At 52.2% G+C, this 23,497-nt stretch overlaps 6 protein-coding genes across 6 annotated transcripts; 4 read left to right on the top strand and 2 right to left on the bottom strand.

Annotated features, from left to right (window-relative positions):
- Positions 1–347: 347 nt before the first annotated feature.
- P153DRAFT_398526 (protein phosphatase 2C isoform gamma) lies at positions 348–2,503 on the top strand (the record flags this gene model as incomplete). The annotated part of the gene is made up of 7 exons (XM_033671652.1): positions 348–799; positions 943–1,255; positions 1,314–1,387; positions 1,435–1,519; positions 1,567–1,773; positions 1,826–2,068; positions 2,169–2,503. Exons 1-7 carry the CDS (start codon positions 764–766, stop codon positions 2,501–2,503), a joined length of 1,293 nt encoding a protein of 430 aa, XP_033521550.1. The 5' UTR covers positions 348–763.
- A 700-nt stretch (positions 2,504–3,203) lies between these two features.
- P153DRAFT_344531 (WD40 repeat-like protein) lies at positions 3,204–5,073 on the top strand. Its single transcript, XM_033666053.1, has 4 exons — positions 3,204–3,557; positions 3,616–3,637; positions 3,697–4,192; positions 4,320–5,073. The coding sequence occupies exons 1-4, from the start codon at positions 3,536–3,538 to the stop codon at positions 4,764–4,766; spliced, it is 987 nt and encodes a 328-aa protein (XP_033521549.1). The 5' UTR covers positions 3,204–3,535; the 3' UTR covers positions 4,767–5,073.
- An 883-nt stretch (positions 5,074–5,956) lies between these two features.
- P153DRAFT_295990 (AIP3-domain-containing protein) lies at positions 5,957–9,091 on the bottom strand (the record flags this gene model as incomplete). The annotated part of the gene is made up of 3 exons (XM_033664061.1): positions 5,957–8,802; positions 8,852–8,921; positions 9,026–9,091. 3 exons carry the CDS (start codon positions 9,089–9,091, stop codon positions 5,957–5,959), a joined length of 2,982 nt encoding a protein of 993 aa, XP_033521548.1.
- A 2,973-nt stretch (positions 9,092–12,064) lies between these two features.
- Positions 12,065–16,434, top strand: P153DRAFT_320653 (uncharacterized protein). The gene is made up of 5 exons (XM_033665118.1): positions 12,065–12,361; positions 12,685–12,874; positions 12,936–13,209; positions 13,257–15,716; positions 15,765–16,434. The coding sequence occupies exons 1-5, from the start codon at positions 12,231–12,233 to the stop codon at positions 15,974–15,976; spliced, it is 3,267 nt and encodes a 1,088-aa protein (XP_033521547.1). The 5' UTR covers positions 12,065–12,230; the 3' UTR covers positions 15,977–16,434.
- Positions 16,435–16,527: 93 nt separating this feature from the next.
- Positions 16,528–18,281, bottom strand: P153DRAFT_295776 (general substrate transporter; the record flags this gene model as incomplete). Its single annotated transcript, XM_033664049.1, has 3 exons — positions 16,528–17,193; positions 17,242–18,002; positions 18,119–18,281. 3 exons carry the CDS (start codon positions 18,279–18,281, stop codon positions 16,528–16,530), a joined length of 1,590 nt encoding a protein of 529 aa, XP_033521546.1.
- Positions 18,282–19,460: 1,179 nt separating this feature from the next.
- On the top strand, positions 19,461–21,337 carry P153DRAFT_60659 (uncharacterized protein). Its single transcript, XM_033673298.1, has 2 exons — positions 19,461–20,249; positions 20,298–21,337. Exons 1-2 carry the CDS (start codon positions 19,613–19,615, stop codon positions 21,050–21,052), a joined length of 1,392 nt encoding a protein of 463 aa, XP_033521545.1. The 5' UTR covers positions 19,461–19,612; the 3' UTR covers positions 21,053–21,337.
- The last annotated feature ends 2,160 nt before the right edge of the window (positions 21,338–23,497 follow it).

The raw sequence follows: 23,497 nt of genomic DNA, 5'->3' as shown, positions 1-23,497 counted from the left end.
TGTTGTCCTAGCAGTATTTGATCTTGCAGTGCAGGTCTGTTGTTTTGCTGCAAAGAACGTAGCTTAATTCCGGGTATTTCGACTAACCGAGAGTGGACCTCCGGAAACGTGGATTTCATCTTCAAAAACAATCCTGCCAAGCCCTGTGTTTCTTCTTATGGTCTTCGAAGGGCTGGACCTCTGCCTGATTCCGAGCCCAGCTCTGATCAGCGCCAGTGGGGGTACATGGTTTGAAGAATCGCCCAGAGTGGAATTTGTGATTATCACGCGATCAGTTGCAGAAGACAAGTAGCCTCCTGCTGGCCCCAAGGCGCCGTGCACCGCCTCACTGCCCATCCTATAGGATAGAATGACCCAGAGTCTGGCCGGGCGCAAGTTCCGACATGTGCAAAGGCAACCATCCACGCCATGGCAACAAGGGGACGGCGTTGTGTGCCGTCATTCACACGCACGGGCCACGATTACACTTAGCGCCTGTGTCTGTCCAAAGCGAGCGCAGTGACGCTCTCAACACCACTCGCTGCCGACCTGTTTACTCCTTTGTGAGCTAAGCACTCAATCTCTTTCCCCCTCCTACAACCTTCTACAACCCCCTCTCTTCAGGCGCCGACCTGCCATCAAAGTTGCCCCGCGGTTGCCATTTTCAATCACCCCGCACATCACAGCAGTACCTTTTCGCAAATCTATGCTCTGGGAGAAACCTTCGCTGTTCCTCAGTATCTCCTCCCTCTTCTCCTTCGAGTCCTCGTAGGAAGCGGACACGATGGGTCAGACTCTCTCCGAGCCTGTCGTTGACAAGGTAAGCATCGTTGATGCCATCCCCCGCCCCCGCACTATGCCCTCTCCCACTGGTCTGCACTAGCAGCGGCTGCCTGCAGAAGGCTGTAGAGACGTGTGGGCTGCGTACATGCTCTCTCAATACTGACGCGTATCTTTTGGCAGCACTCAGAAAATGGCGAGGGCCAATCGCTCATCTTCGGTGTGTCTTCGATGCAGGGCTGGCGCATCAGCATGGAAGACGCCCACGCAACCATCCTGGACCTCCAAGTCGCCCAGGAAGGCGGCAACCCCACGGACGCCGACAAGCGACTGGCTTTCTTCGGTGTCTACGACGGCCACGGCGGCGATAAGGTGGCTATATACACCGGCGAGCACCTGCACTCCATCATAGCAAAGCAAGAGTCCTTCAAGGCAGGAGACATAAAAAAGGGTCTCCAGGACGGCTTCCTGGCAATCGATCGCGCGATACTGAGCGGTATGTTCTTTAGGACGCTATTTGGTCGTTGACGGAAGGGGCTGACTCATCGAAACAGATCCCAAGTATGAAGAGGAGGTCTCTGGCTGCACTGCCACAGTTGCTGTCTTGTCTCAGAACAAGATCTACTGCGTATGTTGTCTCGCGCATGGAATTGTACAATTTCTTACACCAGATAGGCCAACGCGGGTGACTCGCGTACCGTCTTGGGTGTGAAGGGCAGAGCAAAGCCGCTCTCATTCGACCACAAGCCCCAGAACGAAGGTATGCAAGATGCGACTCCAGCCCTGACGTCTACTGACTATTCACAGCCGAGAAGGCGCGTATCCAAGCCGCCGGAGGCTTCGTCGACTTTGGCCGTGTCAATGGCAACCTCGCCCTGTCGCGTGCGATAGGCGACTTCGAGTTCAAGAAGAGCGCCGACCTGCCCCCTGAGCAGCAAATCGTCACGGCGTTCCCAGACGTTGAGATACATGACATCAACCAAGATGATGAGTTCCTGGTCGTGGCTTGTGATGGTGAGATGCTCTACAATCGCGAGACAAGTTCTATTCTAACCCCTGAGCGCAGGTATTTGGGATTGCCAGTCTTCCCAGGCGGTCATCGAGTTTGTTAGGCGTGGAATTGTGGCGAAGCAGGATCTTTCTTCTATCTGTGAGAACATGATGGACAACTGCCTGGCTTCCAGCAGTGACACTGGCGGTGTGGGTTGTGACAACATGACTATGACTGTTGTTGGTCTTTTGCAGGGACGGACGAAGGAGCAGTGGTACGAGGACATCGCAAAGAGAGTGGCTAATGGAGAGGGTCCATGTGCGCCGCCAGAGTACGGCAAGTCAGAAGATCCTGCCTCTCCCGCATCTCCCGCCTCATAGGGCAGCTAGTTCAATTCAGTTCTAATGTATTCGTGCAGCCGAGTTTCGTGGTCCGGGAGTCCATCACAGTATTGATGATAGCCCTGATGACATCGATATGGATCTTGACCACCGATTCCGCCCAAGCAGTGGTGGCCGTGTCATTCTTTTGGGTGATGGAACAGAAATTTCGACCGAAGCGCCCGACAATGAGATGTTTGATCACGAGGATGAAGACAGGGATCTCGCGTCGCAAGTGGACAAGTACAACAGGGGGTCAAGCGGCGCCGCCCAGGAGGTGACTGAATCCCCTTCTTCGGTGCAGACAGAGAAGTCTGACGCCCCTGAGCCACAATCCAAGGTGTCCCAAAATCCAGACGTAAGCGGCAGGTAGACTGGCTCTACGATAGCTCGACTCTGATGTTTTGCCTTGCCTGGTAGCTTATACCAGATGAAACGGTTACGAGTGTTCCCTTTATATCACGATTGCAAGCGGGTGGGTTTGTTGGTCAACTATGCGTCATGGAAACGAGCCTTATGAGAACGAACGTGGGCAGTGTCACGAAATGATACCTGGCGTCATGTATTGTCGCCGTCTTTTGTTAGTCTGTCTATCCTCTTATTCACGATAGTATACGATATGCTCCTCCACAATAGAATATCTGATGTCTGTTCAAGCGACTCACAAGTGTTTCTCGTAATGTGAAATGTTGACATGTTGACGCCGTCGAGGTGCTTGACTCTGGCAAGGGTACTCCGTTAGTGGTTACCCCCATCCACCAGTTGCTCGTAACATACACATTGCTAGAGAACAACCTGCACTTCAGTATTACGTCCTTCTTATTTCGAGACTAGCGTACTGCAAGGTTTCTATGCGGGGAGAAGATCAAGGGTTACCAGTATCGCTCTTCGTGATACGGAAAGCAGGTTTATCCTCGAAGGCACACGGCGATGTCGATGCGATGCTTTTCCTGATACGGAAAGACTGCAGATGACCCACCCCACCTCGGGAGTGGTGGGGCTTCAAAGCTTGGTGTGAACGTACGCTCATCTTACGGGATTGACGTTCTCCACATTCCATTTCCTCGTTGGTTGTAGCTGCTGATGCTTCCTCTCAAGCTTCGAGTGCTTTGTGTCGCGAAGAATGCTCGCGCAAGAGATGCCTTTCCTGCTCACCGGCGAATGATCACACGGTCCTCGCCGGCCAATTGCAACAACCCAACGAAGCTTTGACCGTTGCCAAGCTCGACGAGAGGTCGAGTTCAAGGTCGCGTAACCCCAAACACTGCTCTACAATTGTCGGCACCACACGACCGCACGAATGCTGCGACTCGTCTGGTAAAGAGATTGGCACCGCGTTTCCACCCACGATAGACTTATCCTGCTCCGACGAGCCCTTCAGCGCATAGCAAGAGCATCACTAAACATGTCGGTCATTCTTTGCACAGGTGCGTAGCTCCAGCCCCACTACAAAGACGTTGAAGCAATAGCTAACACCGACAACAGCCGGCTATGACCACACCATCCGGTCCGCAGCCACGCAAGCCCCCTCGCACATGTCCCCTCCTCGCTGACCTCGCAACAAAGCTTCTGGGAAGCCCTCTCTGGCATCTGCTCCCGCACTATTCCGCACCCAGACTCGCAGGTCAACCGCCTATGCATATCGCCCGACAAGCGCTACCTTGCTGCTGCAGGCCACCACACGGTCAAACTCTACGACATCAAGTCCTCGAACCCCAACGCCATCTTGACCTTCGACGGCCACACGTCCAACATCACCGGCGTTGCCTTTCACTGTGAGTCTAAATGGCTGGTGACCTCTTCGGAGGATGGCACGGTCAAGATCTGGGATACTAGGAGCGGCAATGTGCAGCGCAACTATACACATGGTGTGCCGGTGAATGATGTGGTTATTCATCCGAACCAGGGGGAGCTTGTGAGCTGTGATCGAGGGGGCAATGTGAGGATCTGGGATCTGGGAGAGAACAAGTGCTCGCACCAGTTGATCCCAGAGGACGACGTGAGTGTGGCTAGTGTTACGGTCGCGAGTGATGGCAGTATGGTCTGCGCGGGGAACAACGCTGTAAGTCTCTTTTTGTTTGTCGGTCTCGTTCCTTTGTTAGGCCTAGCCAGCCTTTATATTCGCTTTCTCTTCGCAAGCTTTGTCTACTTTACGATGGATGATGTATACTCGGATCCTAACATACCAGGGCAACGTCTACGTCTGGCGCATGATCCAACGCCACGAAGTAACATCCATCGTCCCCGTCTGCAAGTTCGTCGCCCACCACACCTACATCACACGCGTCCTCCTCTCCCCCGACGTGCGCCACCTAGCCACCTGCTCCGCCGACCACACCGCCCGCATCTGGTCCGTCGACACATCTGCGCCCCACAACGTCATGCCCGGCGACCAGCTGCCCTCAGCCGACGAGCGCGACGAGTCGGCCTTCCCCCTCGAAACCACGCTGCACGGCCACCAGCGCTGGGTCTGGGACTGCGCTTTCAGCGCCGATTCCGCGTATCTCGTCACTGCGTGCTCGGATCACTATGCGCGCCTGTGGGAACTGCATAGCCAGAGCATTATCAGGCAGTATAATGGGCATCATCGTGGGGCTGTTTGTGTTGCGCTGAATGATACTGCGGTGGGTAATTGAGTGGCTGGCTTTGCTCTTTGACTTGGCGTTTTTGGGGGGAAGGTTGGAACTGGACATGATGGGTATGTGGGCGCTGCATTACACGGTTGGCGTGGCGTGGCGTTTTGGTCACTGGCAGACTCTGACCGAGTCGAGCCATGATGGAATAGCGGGTTAATAGCGAAAGGAACGCATAGCAAAGTGAATCAAATTCACGAATAAAACAGCTGAGCAGAGAAAAATAAACTTTACAAGTCAAATTATGTTCTACAAAGGGGCCTCCGACCAAGTATTACTTATACAGACAAACGGACAGCCCAGACGCTTTATCTAGAGATGCATAGAATGCCAAAATGCCGCCCAACCAACCAACCAACCAACCAACCTTCATGTAGCGTATTACGCGTCCTAAACGGGCATATAATGTGATGTGATGTGATGTGACGTGATGCAATGTGACCCTTATTGGCGAGAAGGACCTATCCCGCCATCTCGCCATACCATACCATTCCGTCAATCCCAATCCCAATCCCAATCCAAAACAACATGTCCCCCTTCCCCCCCTCCAAACGCCACGCAAAACTCGCAGCAAAAAACATACCGACACTAGGACCCCGAAACTCCTCTACGACCTCCCCAACAGCCCGGAAAACCAACTCGCAAGCTGTTTCCCGCCCATACTAGGCGTGAAGCTCAACACGCTCTCCGCGTCTGTATCCGCGTCTGCATCTCTGTCTCGGTCGGGTGTGCTTGGGACGGGGAATGTTTTGCCTCTTGGACGGCCAGTGGGGGGCGTGCGCGGGCTGAGTTTGTGTTTTGTGCGGAGGGTGAGGGATTTGGGGGTGCGGCGCGTGGAGGTGGAGGGGTCGTGTGGTGTTGTTGCGGGGGAGAAGGTCGGGGTGGGGAGGGGGGGTGTGGGTGTTGGTGTTGGTGTGTTTGTTGAGTAGGTGGATGGCGGGGAGTCGTTTGTTGAGAGGAGGGTGGTGGGGGTTTCAGTTCTGGTGGCCCAGGTAGAGGGGTAGTGTGCGAGTCTGGGCGCTGGTTGGAATGCGGGCGGGTGATAAGTTGGCAGCGGTGGGTTGGCAGAGATGTGCAGGCGAGGCAGGCCGGTTTTCACCCATGGGCGGACTGTGTACTGCGGGTGTGGCATGTCTAGAGACGGGGGGTATCAGCACAAACCAGGGTAGAAGAAAGTAGGATGACGGGGGCTTTCAGGCGGGATTTGCACCACCTTCAGGCGTGGGGGCCCGCTCTTCCTTGACTTCTTCCTGGGCGGCTGGGTCTTCTGCCGGAGCAGGGTCTTCAGTGCCGTTCTCGTTGGCGGCGGCGAGGGCGGCAGCGGCTGCCGCAGCCTCTCGTTCGGCTTTCTCTGCCTTCTTCCTTTGACGCTCGGCCTCACGTTCAAAGTTCTCCTTGCGTGCTCGTTCGTCCTTCATCTTGCGAAGACGCTCTGCTTCCTCGACGCCACCACTTTTCTTGAGCTTGCCTTCCTCGACGAAGCTACCGAGCTCCATCTTGAACTCGTCGTCTTTTCTAGTGGCTAGTTCGCGTTGTCGGGCCTTCTCCGCGCGCTCGATGGCTTCGAGTCTGCCTTCGTGATTCGGCTGCAGTGCCTTGACCTCTCCGAGAACACCATCCCTAGCTTGTTGTGGGTTGACAACCTTGTCGTACGAGGTCGGATTGAGGGCGTTGCGCCCGCTAACAGAGCGTGTTCCCTTATTCTGCTCCTTCTCGTTCTCCAGGTTCTGTTGCTTGCATGCTTCCTCTACAAGCTCAAGTGTTTGGGCAGCCTTCTCCAGATCATCTTGCAAGTCAGCTGCGAGCTCTTCCTGCATAGTGAGCATATCCCTCTCTTCGCACACAGTCTGCAGTTCTTGCTCCCAGATCTTGGTCCAGAGAGGCTTCTCCTTTGCCAAGAAGTCTTGCAGTTTCTTGAGCTCGGCAGTTGCGAGGGATAGATCTTTGGCGGTTGTCTCAAGCTGGCGGGGTACAGGTCGGACGCCTCGCACCACAACGTCCTTTCGGAGGTCTTCGACAAGATCCTGCAGGTCATCCACTCGGTTGACAATCTTTTCGGAATCATCGTGCAGAGACTTCTTGCCGTTGTTGATGTATGCGCGACCAGTGTCTCCGTCCAGAGTAGGCAAGGCGGCTTTGATAGCGGTTGATTTGACCGCGCTGGCCTTTGTGCGCACAGCTGCCATGCTAGCCTGCACATCTGACACGAACGATGAATAGGTTTGTCTGACCACAGCCAAGTCGCGACGCAAGGACTGCACCTCGCTTAGTTGAGCAGCTGACGATACGGTTCCTGCAGTAGGACCACCAATTGGGCGAGGCGATATGAGTGCTGAATTGCGCGCTGAAGGTGCTGCAGCAATACCAGCCAGCTCTTTTGCCGTCTGTTGTTGTCGTTCGGCGACACGTTGGATCGTCGACTGCTGGTCCTCGAGCACCGTCTTTATGCTCTCGACGAGACGACTGAGCCCGCCAAATTTGTCGTCGATGTGGTTTTTGACCTCGTCGAGTTGTTCAACGTTAAGCACAAGCACGGATCGGTCTTTGATATCGTTCATGTCCTCCAGCTCATAGCGAACACCTGAAACAGAGTCCTGGATATGTACCTCTGGTAGTTCACCATTGCGGTGCGTGTCCCAAGCGAACTTCTCAATAAATGCCAGTTGCAGTCGCGCGGCTGAGAGATCGGACCCGTCGGCAAACACGTACTTCTTGATCTTGCTCTTGTACTGGAGGAACAGGGTGAGCTCCTTCCCAGGCTGAGGCGACTGCTCGGGTACGAACTGCTGCGGCTGTGGAGAGGGGGTCTTTGCTTCCCGAGAGCGGCTCCTGGCTGGGATGACCGCAGGCTGCTGCGGCTCTTTTAGAGGGGACTCGGCCGCAAGTTCGACTGGCTCGTCGAGCGGCCCATTGAGCCTGGCACCCAACTCTGGCTGCTGGTCCGGCTCGGGAAACTTTGGTGCGGCAAGCTTGTCTTCTGGGGTCTGCAGCATGGGGCTGTCCTCTGGGTCAGGTTCCTTTGGTGGCGGTATGCTTGGGACCGAACTCTGAGAGTTCTCTTCCGAGATGCGGCGGGAGGCATCGTCTGTCTTGTCGACGGTTGTATCTACTGATGGGCGCTGCTGATTAGATCGTTGTCGACCGTGCATCATGGACGCTCTTGTCCGCACAGCATTCATTGACTCCCGCACATCTCTGCCGCGGTTTGGTATGGGTGAGTTCTGCACTGGCGGGAGCGGTATGCCATTTGTGCCCAGGTGCTTCTGTATCTGGTAGGCAGAGAACCTCCGCGAGGCCCTCCGCTCCAGCTCCCCACCCCTCTGCAGTGCAGCCAAGGCGTCTTCCTGCTTGGGCGGCGGCGGCGGCGGCGGAAAGTCGACGGCGTAGTTGGGACGGGTGGGCTTGGGGGCCTTGGGCATGGCGTCGTCTCCTGGGTACGGGGCTATGACGGGCATCTGCTGGGCGGTGGTGCTCGAGATGGTCGAGTCGGTGGACTGGTTGCTCGCCGTGGTGGAGCGGCTGGTCCTGGGGTTGGCGGGCAGCGAGTCGTACTTGCTCGGGGACGTCCTGCCCGCCACCGACGACGAGCGCGGGGGCAGCTCGGGGCCTCCGTTGGCGAGATCAGCGCTGTCCCCCCGCGACGGCAGCCGTGTGCTCGCGGAGCGCGCCTGCTTGGCGTCGTCGAGGTCGGCGGTGCTGCCCGTGCTGCCCTGGCGCGGGCTGGTGCCGTTGAGCGAGCCATCGCGCCCCGTGCGCTGGCGGAGGCGCTGCTGCTTGCTCTTCAGGCCGTGCAGCAGGTTGATGATGATGTCGCGGATGCGGGGCAGGAAGTTGTCGAGGCTCGTCTGCGAGGCCTCCTGGCTGAGCGTCTCCTCGAGGATGCCGCGCAGCAGCTCGGGCACGTTTCCGAGGTCGTTTGTGTCGACGCCGATGGCGTTGAAGGCGCGCGAGGCGATGTTGAACTCGTAGCCCAGGCGCACGTAGACGTCCGAGACCTCGCTCTCGGTCGCCGTCCCTCGCGACCATAGCGTCAGCGTCTCTGGGCCAAGTTAGCACGCGGCGGCGGAGCGCGTCGGGGCTGGGCGCACCAAGGAGCTGCTTCGTGGCGACGAGCAGGTGCGTGACGGACTTTTCAATCTGCGAGAGCTGCTGCTGGGGCTGCATCGTGGTGAGCGGACCGACAGGGTGGCAGTGGCAGTGGCATGGGCATGGACATGGGCGCGGATGCGCGTGCGGGTGCGGATGCGGAGGGGGACGCTCACATTCTTGGGCGCCCGTCTGGATGATCCGTGCGAGGAGCGTTGCACGGCTGAGGCCTCGTCGGTCATGGTGGACGTCGGGGCAGGCATGCTGCCGGGTGTGGGTGTCTCTGGTCTGGGACAGCAGCCCGCGTTCCTCTCGCCCTCGAGTAGTTACGTCGTCGTGTTCAGCCCGACATGGTACCAAGAAACGCTGCGTCACGTGCCCCGTCTCGCCTCTTCGTTTTCGGCGTGTGAGAGAGCTTGATCCCAGCCCTCGTCCCTTGCCATCGGCCCCAGCTTCTGTGGTGACTGCTCCACCGACGACTGCGACGCTGGCTAGAGTAGTAGATCATGTAACGAGACCTATCACGTACCGAGAGTCCCTAACCACCCCAACTACCATTTTTCAACGCGCTGTATCTCAACACCACAACATAATATTAGATTTCTAAATAGACTATCTTATAGAGTATTATATTCTATATAATCTATAAATTTATTATATATATTTTTTCTATATTATAGTTGTAACTTACTTATTACGTAAACTTAAGATAGGTTACTATAAATAACTGTTACATAACGCCTCTCTACCTATAACCTGCCTATAATAATGTAATAAATTACAAATTAGACGCTAAGGCTCTAATTAAGGAAGCTATCTACCTCTTTAATAATAGCTATATTCCTACTATTAGAGGCGCGTGTAGCGCTGTTAGTACTATATATATAACTATACTATACTAATTAAATAGCTACCTATTAGCTAAAACAGCCTACTATAAGTAGAGTACTCTTATACTAAAATAGGAGCTTAAGCTTATAAAATCTATTACTAATTACGCCTAATAGGGCCTTCTAATAAAGTACTATTATATTAAGGAGCTTACAGAAGCTCTTACTAGCTATAAACTAGGCCTCTACTAGGTATAGTACTTTATTAAACACTTACCTTTATCTTCTATTATTATACTAAAACTTAATTATTCTTATACTTATAACTATAATATAGAGATACTTAAAGCGTTTATTAACCTTACCTATAAGGTTATTACTAGCTATAACATTCTTCTAGAGAATATATAGAATATAAATAAGAAAGGTGTATTACTTAGCTAGGCATAGGTAGCTTATATTATTATACTAGTACTATAATTTTATTATAACTAGCGTAAAGCCTTTATATAACAGCTAGGCTTAAAGAAGTTAGCTACAGCTATTAAGTATATTAATACTACTAGTAGCTCTATTATACCCCTTTTAGTATTTAAAGCTACTTACTATTAGCAGAACTAGCTTAGTACTAATAGTAAGTATAAGCAGTAAATATATACTATATTATTTAAAGAATAGACTAATAATAATCTTAGGCTTACCTAGCTAAAGATTTTTAAGTATAAGAGCTACTCTTATAGTATTATAATACTAGCTGTAGTAGCTAATAAAACTCTAGTTTATTACATACTATTTATTAATAACTATAGCTCCTATATTACTATAAAGTTCCTAAGATACTGCCTTAATTACTAAATTATACTTATTACCTTCTTACCTTATTATATATACTTTTTTTAGCCTTTAGATATTAGTTTATTCTCTTCTCTATAGTACTACTACTTAACAGCTATCTTTAACGTAGTAAGGTAGGGTAACGTAGTAAAAGTTAATAAATAGCTATTTCTATATTACTACTCTATTACGCGCTTTAAGGCCTTTACTACAGCTAATATTAAGAGTACTTAGAAGGCTATAGGACTTTAGCCTCTATTAGTACGTCTAGTAAAGCTGCGTTTTAATACTGTTACTACTAAGAAGAGTATATATATAAGTATTAATTAAGCCTAAAACTATACCTAAGTTACTACTTAATACTATAATACTAAATATAATATTACCTTAAATAAGTAGCTAGAATAGCTATAGATACCTATAAAGCTAGCTAAACTAAAATTTATATAGTTTAAGCTTTTTTATACTACGCTATAGTCTACTCTAGCTACTTAGCACCTCTTTAAGCTTATAAAGGCTTTTACTATAATTAATATAAAGCTTATAATTACTATAACTAAGCTATAAAAGTATAAGCTATATAAGGTAGATAAGGTAACTAATAAGCGCCTTTAAGCTACTAGGTAACTTCTTAAAGAGTCTAATACAATTAGAATTAAAGCTAAGGAGGCCTTAAAGAGAGCCTTAGCAGTAGCTTTAAGTACTAAGAAAGCCTATAAAGATAGAGTTTATATACTAGAAGTAGAGCTAGCTTAAACTAAGTTTACTATTATTAATCTAGCTAAAGCTAGGTAACTATATACTACGTTTTACTACATATTTTAAGTAAACTACTAAAAAGTAAGCCTACGTTATATTAGAATAACTTAGGATAGTTATAGTACTGCCTGTAGCAGTAGCAGGGGCAGTGTATAGAAGCTCTATAACTACGTTTTTAAGCCTGCTCTTACGTAGGATACTTTTTATATAAACTAGGCTCTAAAATAGGTATTTTAGAATTAAATTTTAGAGCGTTGTTTTAAACTTGTAAGCGTGCGCGTTCTGTTAATTTTACCTTGGCTAACAACTCTCGGTACGTGATAGGTCTCGTTACATGATCTACTACTCTATATGCTGCTATTCGTCCGGAGCATCACCGCGCTAGTGGGTCTGGTTTCTGAAACATATTGTTGGGCCATTCATGTAGCAACGTCTAGTCTGCATAGGGAAGTGCTGCACGGGAGGACCGCGCTGCTTGTCTTGTCTGTCCGACGAGAAGCCACTGTGGATGCTGTGTCAAAGTGAAGCGAGAGTCCTTTCTGCAAGACCATCACGTCAGTCGCCAACAAGTATGGAGGACTAGCTGGAGCTGCAGTGGGCCTGTCGCGGACTCTCCCCCTATACATCACATACATCATCTGCGCACTCCACTCGTCCCTGACCACGCGTCAAGCATCACCGCCGTCTTAAGCTCAAGGCTAGCCGGCCAAGTCCGCTCCGCCGCTGACACTCTTGGCGGGCACGTATTCCACCTCGCTGGCCCTACATTTCACACACAGCCTCCCCGACCAACTGTCCTCTGTCGTCTGGCCAGATCTTGGGAAGCAGTAATTGCGTGTCGTCCCCGTGCCCGCCGCCGCATCGAGCACCCTGCACTGCACTGCTCTCGCTCTCGGCCAACCAGTGCTTCCCAATCCCGGCCCACGGAGTCCGCCCGCGAGCTTGTCCCTCCCACTCCATGACCACTGCCGCCGCGACCACGAACCGCGTCTCCAATGCGCTGACCTCTCGACAATCGAAGATGAGCACATCTGGCAAGACTGTCGACGCACAGCGCAAGCCCGGAAGCCCTTTGGACGCCGGACAGAGGTAAGCTCTCCGCACCCACCGCCCACCACCCCAATACCCACCCGCTCCTGCCTTGCCCAGTCGACAGCGCCTTCCCCAAACGCACCTCCCCCTCCCCACTGGCCACGCTGCGAGTGCCGCTTGCTTCACAGCTGCATCCAGCGCCGGTACCTCTTTGTGCGACGTGCGAGCAGTCACATGCAGCCACGGTGCAACGCTCCTGTGCTGCCAGCCCTTCCCCACTTGTGCCTCCTGTTTCACTCGTGCATTCGCGTCTCTCTTTCCCCCGGTGGCCCTCTCTTACCCTTCACCGCGTGCAATGCTGACTCGGCGACTGTCTGCAGGAAACCTCCGCAAAAGGCATGGACTCAGGGCACCAATCCCATCACTCAACGATCGTCGAACCCCTCGCCCTCCAACGGTGTCGTAAACAACCCGAAGCCCACCCAAACCCCGACGGCGCCTTCAGGCGAGTCCGCATCTCCAATGAAGCACCTTAGCGATCGGATGATGTACCTGCTGGTCAACTTGACTGTGAGTGTCGGCGCGCTGCCACCGTCGAGACAGGTCGACGGCGCTAACACTGTGCTACCAGGGCTTGCCCGGCACCATCACCCTCAAGAATGGCGAGAGATACTCTGGCGTGCTGTCAGGCACTTCCCTCGAACCCAACGAGATGCGATATGTCTTCAAGATGGTCAAGAAGCTGTTGCCAGCAGGCAATCCTCAGACCAATGGCTCTGGGGAGTCGTCTGACGACTACGTTGGTGCGGGCGACTACCACGTCATGTCGTTCGATATGAGCGATGTCGCCGATTTCAATGTCAACAATGTTGTTCTCGACAAGACACAGTCCAAGGGTCAGAATGGTAAGCTCGCCTCAACTTCTGCCACAATTCACGACTGACCCTCATAGGAGCTGCTGGTTTCCGTACCGACACTGACATCTCCGGCCACATGGCGATGCGCGAGCGAAACCTCCAAAAGTGGGAGCCTGCTGAGGTCGATTCCAACCTCAGCCTTGAGTCGGCAGGCCGGTCGGATGACTGGGACCAGTTTGCAACCAACGAACGGATGTTCGGTGTCAAGAGCAACTACGACGAGACTTTCTATACCACGACTATCGATCGCAGCAACCCACAGTATGCCGAGAAGGCTGCCCGTGCCGAGCGCATTGCCCGTGAAATCGAGGCTAGCACTGCATTCAACTCGCATGTGCGCGAGGAACGAGGTGGCACGGCTGCTACCGATGACGTGGGCGGTGATGAAGAGGACAAATACAGTGGCGTTCGTCGCGATATGCCCGCCTTGTCTAGTAGCCAGGGCAACAAATACACGCCTCCTGCACGACGAGCGCCCACGGGTCAGTCGACCGTTCATGGTGCACCCGTAGACCCAGCCATCATCTCGGCGTCTCTTGCGCGACCCGATTCCGCAGCCTCGAAATCAACACAACGCGCCGTCAGCCCCGCAGCAGACAAAGTTGCTACCCCCGAACCTGCCAAGGTAGCTCTGCCGAAACCAGAGGCTCCTACTTCGACTCCTTCTCAGCCAGAACCTCCCAGGGAAGCCGCCCCGAAAGCGGAGACGAACTCAGTTGCTACGTCCAAGCCTGCTGCGGAACAGTCGCAAAGACCGAGCAGCTCAATCAAAGCTACAGTCGCTGCTATCCCTCCCCGCAGGTCTGACCGGCCACGTGATGCGACCACCAACGTCGAACATGATCTTCTTGACTCCTTCAAGCAGTTCTCTGCCGCAGAGAAGTTGCGCATGACAGAACGCCAAAGGACTATTGCGCGTGAGAACAAAGCAGTCAAGTTGAATGACCTGAAGAAATTCGCACTGAACTTCAAACTCAGCACTCCGGTTCCCTCGGACCTGGTTCCGATCTTGGCTAAAGATGAGACCAAACAGCAGGCAATTGTTGAAAAGGCTCTTCGACAGGTGCAGGAGACCAAAACTTCGCCACCAAAGGCCACCAGGACTATCTCAGATTCAAAGATAACTGCGCGAGCTACTCCTTCCAAGCCCGATACCACCCAAGGATCTCCGAGTGTGCCCGCTGACCGTCAACAAAACCAACGAACCCGTCCTGGGCAGTCACAATACACGTCTGGTAACATGAGGGACCGTCCGCATCAAAACGCGAACCAGGTGCATCCTCGCAACAACGGGCCTCTTAGTACTCGTCTGCAAATGAATCAGCAACAGCACAAGCAGCAAGGTGCTCAGCCATACAATGGTGTGCCTCAGCCGATACCGGCACAGGATATGCGTGTTCCCCCAACAGGACCTTCACAGCCGTCCAGCGGCGTACAGACACCCACCTCCTCCAGCCTATCCAGCAGGTTCAACGTTCGTGCACATGAGTTCAAGCCAAACCCAGCAGCCCACACCTTCCAACCTGGGGGAAACCCTAGCACCAATTCCAGTCCTAGACCCTCCACGGCATCAAGGCACGAATCCCGCAGACCAACCACTGTCACCAGCTTCTTCGGTGGCCAACGTCCGACATTGAAGTCGGAAGCAGGTGACTCTTCCAAAGACTCTCCGGACGCCTTGCAACGACTGAAGAAGGACGTGTCGGAGCATGACAAGACCAACAACAGCGGCATTCCACACGCTTACCGCACTCCTCCCACGTGGGACTTCCCATCCACAAATACAGAGAAAGGCCACGTGCATATTTATGAACAAGCCCCTCCAACGCAGCATTCGGGCCATCACAATGCGATGAACAATGGTCAAATGCCGCACCAACATCAGCTTCCCCCTCACCTTCAGGGACCCCAGGGTCTGCCACAAGGTCAGGGTCCGCACCACACATCTCGCGGACCACCAGTCCAAGCGCATCACAATCAAGCGCCCCACCACTTTGAAGCGCCACATATGCAGTTCTCTCACTCTTCGTCGTCAATGCACCCTTCGCCCCGGCCTATGCCGCCTTATCCCTACGGCGTGCAGCCACAGCCCATGCCTGGGTTCCCTCAACAAGTCCAAATGCCACAGTACGGTATGAGTCCCAACGTTCAGCATGTCGCCCTTCACGGTAGGCCCGGTGGGCAGTTTGTCGGACATCCTGGCGCAGCCATGGGCGGGCAAATGATGACAAACCAACCCTCCAATGGCCCTTTTATGGGAATGCCAACAAACCCGCAAATGCAGATGTACTCTCCAGCCCCCGGTCCTGCCTATCCTCAATACCCTGGTCATATGCCTGGAGGTCCCGGTGCGAATGGGTTTCCTAGTAGTCCGAGACCCACTGCACAGATGATGAGCCACCAAGGTTCGCAGCAAGGGCACCAGCAACCGCCTATGATGTATATGCAGGCAGGTGCTCAAGGACCTCAAATGTTTCAGGTGCCACCAGGATCCAGTAAGTTGATCACTTCAAAACCTGTAGACCCAACTGATAGTAGTAAAGTGACTCCAATGAGAGGGCCATACCCCCAACCGCACCAGCCTCATTACGGGTCGTCACCGCACCAGCATCACCAGTTCCCACACCAAACTCACCGTGGTACTCCGAGCGGAAGCTATGCCCAGCCCATGATGCAACAACACTCGCTGCCGCCCCAAGGCCCGCCTACCGGACCTGCTAACCATGGTCCGGAGAGCAACGAAGAGCCTAAATGAACGTCGTTTTGAAGGGCTTCGCTTCGTAGCTACGACAGGAAGTATGTGGGGAGATCATTGGCTTCGCCAAACACTCTCCATGCTTGTCTTATTTTGCATCTAGCGTGTGAGAGCTTCCGCTTCAATTTCCCTTTTCACGAGCGGGCGGGTATGAGCGACTGGCGTTGGTTGGGCATGGGCGGCGTACAAAAATGATACCGGATGTCTGAGGACTACAGGACAGCGCAGGGGAAAGAGGAAAGAGACGTGTTGCACTTTGTCTATCAACACTTCTCGTCGTTCACATTTACGGATTGTGGATGGGTCCTGAGAGTCGTCTGGGGAGGGGTTCCGAACGGAATAGCAGTGCGGTGAAGTGAGGATGTAGGTGGTCGCCTTAGCTAGCTGGATGGTTGGAGTCGGAGATTCTATCCTTCTCCACCGCTTGTCAAACAAATACAGCCAGTTCGATCACATACCGACATATTCGACTGACGTGATCCTGAGACTTGACAGTACACATCAAAGAATATTCCCTGACAACCCAGACATCTCCCCGACTAACCAACTAACTAACCACCCCTCCCCCTCCTCGCCCTAAACCCCCTAACACTCTCCTCAACCCCCCACCCTTCCGCAAGCAACCCCCCCACATCCTCCAACCCCAACCCCGCCGTCTCAGGATAAACCCCCCAAACACACCCCCACGCCACCGCACACACCCCCGCATACAGCGCAAACGTGCCCGCCGGCGTACCAAACTCCATCATGGGCAGAAACGTCAATCCAACCAGCGTATTCGACGCCCAATTCGTCGCCGTCGCGAGCGCAGACCCCAGGGATCGGACCGACAGCGGGAACAGCTCTGATTGCTGCCAGGGCACGTTGCCGAGGCCGACGGCGTAGGAGGCGACGTAGATGGTCATTGCTGTTAGGAGGGTGAGGGGCCAGAGGGTTGTGGTTGTGGTTGTGGTTGTGTTTGTGTTTGTGTCGCGGGGCTGGGATTTTGATAGGGTGGGCATGTCTACGTAGTGGAACGCGATTGCGCAGAGGGCGAGGCCGAGGGCCATTATGGGGAGGGAGAGGAGGAGGATTCTGCGCCGGCCGATGCGGTCGATGGCGTGGAAGGCGAGGAGGGTGAAGAGGAAGTTTGTGAGGGCTATGCTTAGGGAGGTTAGGGTGGGGGAGGTGAAGCCTACGAGGTGGAAGATTGTCGCGGAGAAGTACATTAGGGAGTTCTGGTTGGGGTTAGTGGGTTGATGGTTGATGGGAGGGGGGGGTCTTACGAAGCCGCATAGTTGCTGGAAGCCTTGTAGCATGCATGCGATGACTAGCGCTCGGCGGTTTCCCTCGACGGAGGTGAGGTGCGTGAAAGTGTCATTTATACGCGCGAGTTTAGCCTTCCAGGTGTTTTTTTCCGCGGTGGAAGATGAGCTGCTGCGGGAAATATCTTCTTCTTCCAGGATCTCCTTTTCCACTCTGCGCAGGACTTGTGTGACCAGGCCCTCGATTCCCTCGCCATCCCCGTACACCCTCTTCAGCACCTGTCTTGCCTTCTCCCGCCGCCCGACTTTGACGAGATAGCGCGGCGTCTCAGGCATGGCGAATAACATGCAGAACTGCACCGCGGCGGGCAGCGCGCCCAGGCCGACGATCCACCGCCACCCGCCCGCCTGCGCGGAAAACACCCATCCGATTACGTATGCCACGACCTGGCCGGCTGTTATGAACAGACTGCTCACCGTCACGAGCCGCCCCCGGAACGGACTCGGCGCTACCTCACTGATGTACAGCGGCACGACGAAACTCGCGCTCCCGACTGCCGCGCCGACGATGCTGCGCCCTGCTATCATGCCCGCGACGCTGCTGGTGCATGCCTGCCAGAGGGCGCCGACGACGAACAGGATGTCTGCGGCTAGGATGACGGTTTTGCGGCCATATGTGTCTGCGAGGATGCCCGTGAGGGGGGAGGCAAGGAGGGCGAAGAAGGATGTGCAGGACGTGATTAGAGATTTGTCGAGGGTGGTTAGGGGGCGGTTGGAGAGGTCTGTGGAGATGGAGACGAGGGTTGAGGATATTACGCCAGTGCTAGGTTATGGGGTTAGTTTTAAGTTTATCATGGTGAGGAAGGGGGGTGGATTTACTCGTAGCCGAAGAGGAGACCGCTTACACCCGCGGAGATTGTGAGGCCCCAAATAAATGCGCCGGGGGCTATGAGGCTGTTCTCGTCGATTGCGAAGTCTGCGGCTGAGTCGGAGCTGGGTCGTCTGTGGTCTTCATGGTGGTGGGTTTCTGGGATCAGCGGTTCGGCGGCGGTGTCGGTCATGCTCTGTAGTTCTAGATTGTCGTATGGAGCCAGCGTGTTCGGGGGAGTAGCATTTGTACGCAGTGCTTTTGGGGAGGAAGGTCGGGAACACGCGGTATGGTCACGTCTGGGGTAGACGTCGGTGATAGACTAGCGTGGGCTTTTAACTCCGCGCTCCAAGATGTGTGGGGAAAGTGGAGCTTGAACATGGACATGTGAATTCCGATCAACGGTTGTCTGCAGTATCTGCGGTGAAAGCTCCCAGCTATATTTAGAATGTAGAGTATCGTTTGCAAACTTCACACTGTACTCGGAGATAGAATAAGCTCCTCGTGCAGAGGATTAGTACGTTGATCATCGCCATCGCCCTTGCATATCGCGAGGATGTGCATTTGGAACTTCTATATCCAAGAATCGGGAATCTCCGATCAACGACATGGTTGACCATATGTGGAAGAAGGAGGAAAGGCCAAAAGCTTGGGATATGAAGAGCATGGTTTCAAATTTAGTCACCTCAGTCACCTCAGCCACGACCCAAACTGCTCATATTCACCTTGACCTACATGCATGTTCAACACAAAGTAATCAAGGGCCAACATAAGTTGAACTACTAATTAGTATCGCTTAACCTTATAATACCCGAGAGATCAATCATTTTTGTAGTACTTGTATCCTAAAACGTGGGGCTCCTAAGAAGGATGTTTGATGCTCTTGCCTACCTCTTTGAATTGAAAGTATGTATCGCCTCAATCAGTTACCAGCAATCTTACAACATGGTAGTATATGTTTGAGTTGATCAGACATAAATGTATCGCAGCTGCTCCATTCTATCTTCGTGAGTCTGGATTTCGGTGGATGATGTGGCTTTCCCGTGTCGCTGTTACTGCCTGTTATTCTGCTATATCGATAGTTGTGTGTCTCCATTGCAGAAGAGCTATACACTTTGTCTCCCATTGATTTGCGCTCCTGGTTTGTCGTGGTGTGGGAGTGGTGACTTCGATGCATCTGAGAGGCTGTTTGAGTAGAAGTGCCAAGACGGTTCCGCATTGAAGCTCATCACCGACATGACGTCTGGCGTCCACTTATTCACGAAGCGCCATCCCTTATCCTTGCACACAACATTGCGTCGCTCAGGCAACAGAAAACAGGGTCCATCACTGTGGTGGTCTGCCAGTGAGCATGTTCCTGCAGCCGTGGCGGCGGTGAGGCGCCAGCGCATCCCAGCCTCGCCAATAATCTGAGTCGTGCGTGCTCCACCAGCCACCTTAGGGCAACTCTTGTTTCGCATCTTGGAAATCTCCCGCAACCTTTGTTCTGCGCTTTCGTAGCCTCACCTATTCTTACGCGACAAGATGTACGTCTCAAACATCCTCTCGCTCCCATCGACCGTCGTCCTGCTCCTCTGCGCCACATCGATATCCGCCGAATCGCCATGGCCGCACAACCTGCCAAAACACATGAAGTACTTCCCGGAGGATGAGGTACACGTCAAGCGCGCGCTGGATATACGCGATAGACTGCAGACCGAGAAGCCTGTTGGGATGAAGAAGATGAGCTTGGACGAAGGAGAGATGTTCATGTTGGACAATTGGATATTTGCGCCCAGTGCAGAGAGTCGCAACAAGAGATCAGATGGCGAGGGACTTGGAAACAGAACATGTCAAGCGCGGTCGCCTCTGAGACCCCACGAATTTGACAATTCGTTCCTACGCTTCCAGGCTAGGAATGCGCTGCTGAAACGACAATTTCAATGTCCAGATAACACAGCGAGCTGCTCTTCGATTGGCGCCCCAGATGTCTGCTGCGGTACGGGGTTGACGTGTATGACTCTGGATAGCAACAGCGGTGCTGGCTCGGTGGGTTGCTGTCCACAGGGGCGGACTTGTGCCGGATCTGTTAGTTGTGACACAAGCAGCGGATACTCGTCTTGCCCAGATGCGTCGAATGGCGGGTGTTGTATGCCTGGGTTTCAGTGTTCGGGTGTTGGATGTGAGTATCTTCTTTGTTTTTGTAACTACGAGATCTAATCATCTTTAGGCGTCGCGGTGGGCACATCCGTAGTTTACGTTCAGCCATCGACCTCGACAAGTTCATCGGCTTCGACTTCAGCTGCAACGTCAGCTCCAGCGTCGTCTACAACCGCTGCTGTAGTCTCAACCACGTCTTCCTCTTCCTCCTCCTCTTCCACCCGGGCTACTTCGGCATACACGTGCTCGACCGGCTGGTTCTCCTGCGCAGCCAGCTTAGGCGGAGGCTGCTGTCAAAACGGACGTGCATGCGCGACAGGCGCTTCCTGCCTAGGCACAGATTCGAGCACCCAGGCACCCTCAGCGCCCGTCCGACCGACAAGTCTGTCCATCACTACAACCCAAGTTACGAGTGCGATACCAGGCAACGACGTATGTCCAAGCGGCTTCTACGTGTGCAGTGCATATCTTCCATCAGGGTGCTGCAGAGTCGGACGCGACTGCCAAACGACCGGATCGTGTGCTAAGCCCACTGAAACCGTCCTGGCGTCGAACGGCGTGACCGTTCTAGTACCTTCAGGAGCGACAGCAGCTGCGGAGGGCGGATCTTGCCCAAGCAGCTGGTACAGTTGTGCTGCGGCTCAGGGCGGGAACTGCTGCCCGAACGGCTATGCTTGCGGCGATCAGTGCACAGCGACGGCATCAGGACAGTCGGGCGTTCAGAACAAGGTCACGCCGAGCGCTGCGTCGTTTGTGTCTGAGGTGTCGATCTGTATGATGATTTCTGCTGCTTTTGCGGTTGGTTTCGCGATGATCGCTCTATGATCTTACGTTGATTTACGATTTGTCACTACGAATTCATGTATACTCTTACGCTTAGCATCACTGTCTATAGCAAGCGTTTTATCAATCAAGACTTTTCGGTTTCCTTTCTGCACTCCTTATTTGGAGTATTAACTTCTCAACGTTATTTGCTGTTCAAAGCATCTTCTCCGTATTACACATCCCACTGATGCGCTTTCCATTCCCAATCTCCACGACCGATCTATGACAACTTCAGGATAAAAGAACGCGATCCGCAAAAAGGCCAGAGTCAAAAACCGCCAGCAGCACAGCAATGGACGGAGAACCCAAATCGCAATCTAAGAATACGAAAAGACTATGAATCCGCCATGGCCAGTCCATAGCAATTAAAAATTTGCAAAATGTTTGCAAGTTGAAAACAGACTGTAACCCTTTCCATGTGGTCTTTCCTGCTCATGTGTAGTACATATTTCTCCCTTTCTGGCTTGTTGTTCATCGCTTCCATTCACCAGAACCGATATCTCTAAAAATATCAGTGCATTGATATGCGTACATACGGGAATCTCTTCGAAAAATTGTACCGCAACCAGCATGTTTTCCCTCTGCCAGATTCCTAAAAGAAACCTCAATGCGGCCTTATGGTGTTGTGAGAGCAAAATGAAATTACCTTCATCGTGCTTCTCCTCAGCCCTAGCTAGCTATACACACATCTTTAAATCCTCCTCTCGAGTTCTCTTCAAGCTCTTCCACAACGCTGTCCTTGCTCAAAACATGTCGGATTTTCCAAAAACAAAACAAAATCAACTATTCCGCATATCATGTCTTTTTCTCTTCAACCCTTGTCAAATCAAACATCATTATGGTATATGTGGCAGAAGTTTAAACCAAAGTCTACGACGAATTTCACATGGAAACCCTTTTATTTTTATCTGATAAACATCACCTCTGCGGGACTTGGAATTGCGACACGCTTGACCTGATGGACTGTCGCCTGCGTTTTATTTCTTCTCATGAAAGCGCTTTTGAGGATTGGCGAATACTGAAAACTTGCGGCGATCCTTCACATGTGGAGTTCTTCTCTACTTCGTTGGAGATGTAGTTTGCTACTGTTAACATGTATCTATGCGAGGTGTTTAGATAATATGTGCTTGTGTAAAAGTCATGCAGATTTGCTACATGACTGCGAAAGTTAAAAGAGACTTACGTCAAAATCTATGGCTTTTTGCTGAACATCTGTTAAACTTGGGAGTATGTGTTCTCTCTGCGTTCTTGTACAGGGTTACGGTTCTTGAGAGAACGATTCTGGGATGTACAGGCTTGGTGAATATACAAACCTTCTGCTGTCTGACAACACTTCTCTTCTACCCCATCATTAGATATTCATATTTCCAAAACCCACATTTCCATCCTGATGTGGTGTGTCGGTCCACCAAAAAGTCGAAATCAGAATCATGTGTGTGTGTGTGCCTGAAAAGGGAGAACACTGATCTGATGAGTGGAACATTTTTTGCGAAAGCCAACATTATATACACTCCTTCTTCTTCTTTTACCTCAACCTAAGAGCTCGAAAGGTCTTTTACCCCTAAATCATGAGAAGACGTCACGAATGTGCAGTGTTGCCTTCTCAAAAGAAATGACATTTCCGACCATGTGCGTGTAATCGAAAACGATCGCAAAAACCATGATGAGTGGGAGATCGAACGCAAAAGTCTATTTGATTTCTATCTGATTATCTTCTTTGCCTCACTTCAAAGTTATCAAAAAGACTCGGATATTCAAAAGCATCGAATGGATCGCTCATGTGTTGTGTCGGTCTATCAAAAAACAATCAAGAGTGGACCGATGTGCGTGGACAAAGAATTAACGAAGTGAATCATGAGTGGGAGACTGCTCTCAAGTCTATCTACTGTCTAACTACTTCCCTCTCCTTCCTCGAATTGGAAAGGTTCAGATATCTCAAGTATTACTTATGTGTAATGTTACTCTATTAAATACTTCCAATAAATACTCACGTGTGTGTAACCAAAAGCTATCGCACAGGAAATGATGGGTGGGAGGCTGTCCGCAAACTTCTATTTAACCTCTTGTTACCTCTTTGCTCTACCTTACTTCAAAGATACCAAAAAGACTTGGACGTCTAAAAACTCTAAAAGCAATTCTGATGTGTTTTGTCGCTCTATCAAAAACCGGCATGGCTACTACAACATGTCCAACCGAAAGCAACTACACCAGGATTCATAAGCGGAAGACTTTCCTCAAAACTTATCTCCCATATATTCACCTCCTCAATCTATCCTATCAACAGACCATGAAAAAGACTCGTATTCCCAAACTCCAGCTGAATACCAGGTATGTGGTTTGTTGGTCCATCGAAAACACGCAACAGCACAATAGCATGTGTGCCTAAAACATATCCCCGGGCTTACGTGAGTGGGAGAACGTTTGTAGAAACCTATCTATTGTTTA

The sequence above is a fragment of the Dothidotthia symphoricarpi genome, assembly GCF_010015815.1.
Source record: "Dothidotthia symphoricarpi CBS 119687 unplaced genomic scaffold P153scaffold_15, whole genome shotgun sequence".
Taxonomy (NCBI): domain Eukaryota; kingdom Fungi; phylum Ascomycota; class Dothideomycetes; order Pleosporales; family Dothidotthiaceae; genus Dothidotthia; species Dothidotthia symphoricarpi.
Note: the sequence above shows the minus strand (reverse complement) of the source record. Positions and strands in the feature narration are given on the sequence as shown.

Bases quoted from the DNA above. Each gene is read 5' to 3' on its own strand.
- P153DRAFT_60659 (XM_033673298.1), top strand. From the start codon at position 19,613: ATGTACGTCTCAAACATCCTCTCGCTCCCATCGACCGTCGTCCTGCTC. The intron at 20,250-20,297 runs GTGAGTATCTTC...AATCATCTTTAG, and splicing joins TCAGTGTTCGGGTGTTGGAT to GCGTCGCGGTGGGCACATCC.
- P153DRAFT_320653 (XM_033665118.1), top strand. From the start codon at position 12,231: ATGACCACTGCCGCCGCGACCACGAACCGCGTCTCCAATGCGCTGACC. The intron at 13,210-13,256 runs GTAAGCTCGCCT...TGACCCTCATAG, and splicing joins ACAGTCCAAGGGTCAGAATG to GAGCTGCTGGTTTCCGTACC. The intron at 15,717-15,764 runs GTAAGTTGATCA...ATAGTAGTAAAG, and splicing joins TCAGGTGCCACCAGGATCCA to TGACTCCAATGAGAGGGCCA.
- P153DRAFT_344531 (XM_033666053.1), top strand. From the start codon at position 3,536: ATGTCGGTCATTCTTTGCACAG. The intron at 3,558-3,615 runs GTGCGTAGCTCC...CACCGACAACAG, and splicing joins GTCGGTCATTCTTTGCACAG to CCGGCTATGACCACACCATC. The intron at 3,638-3,696 runs GTCCGCAGCCAC...CTCGCAACAAAG, and splicing joins GGCTATGACCACACCATCCG to CTTCTGGGAAGCCCTCTCTG.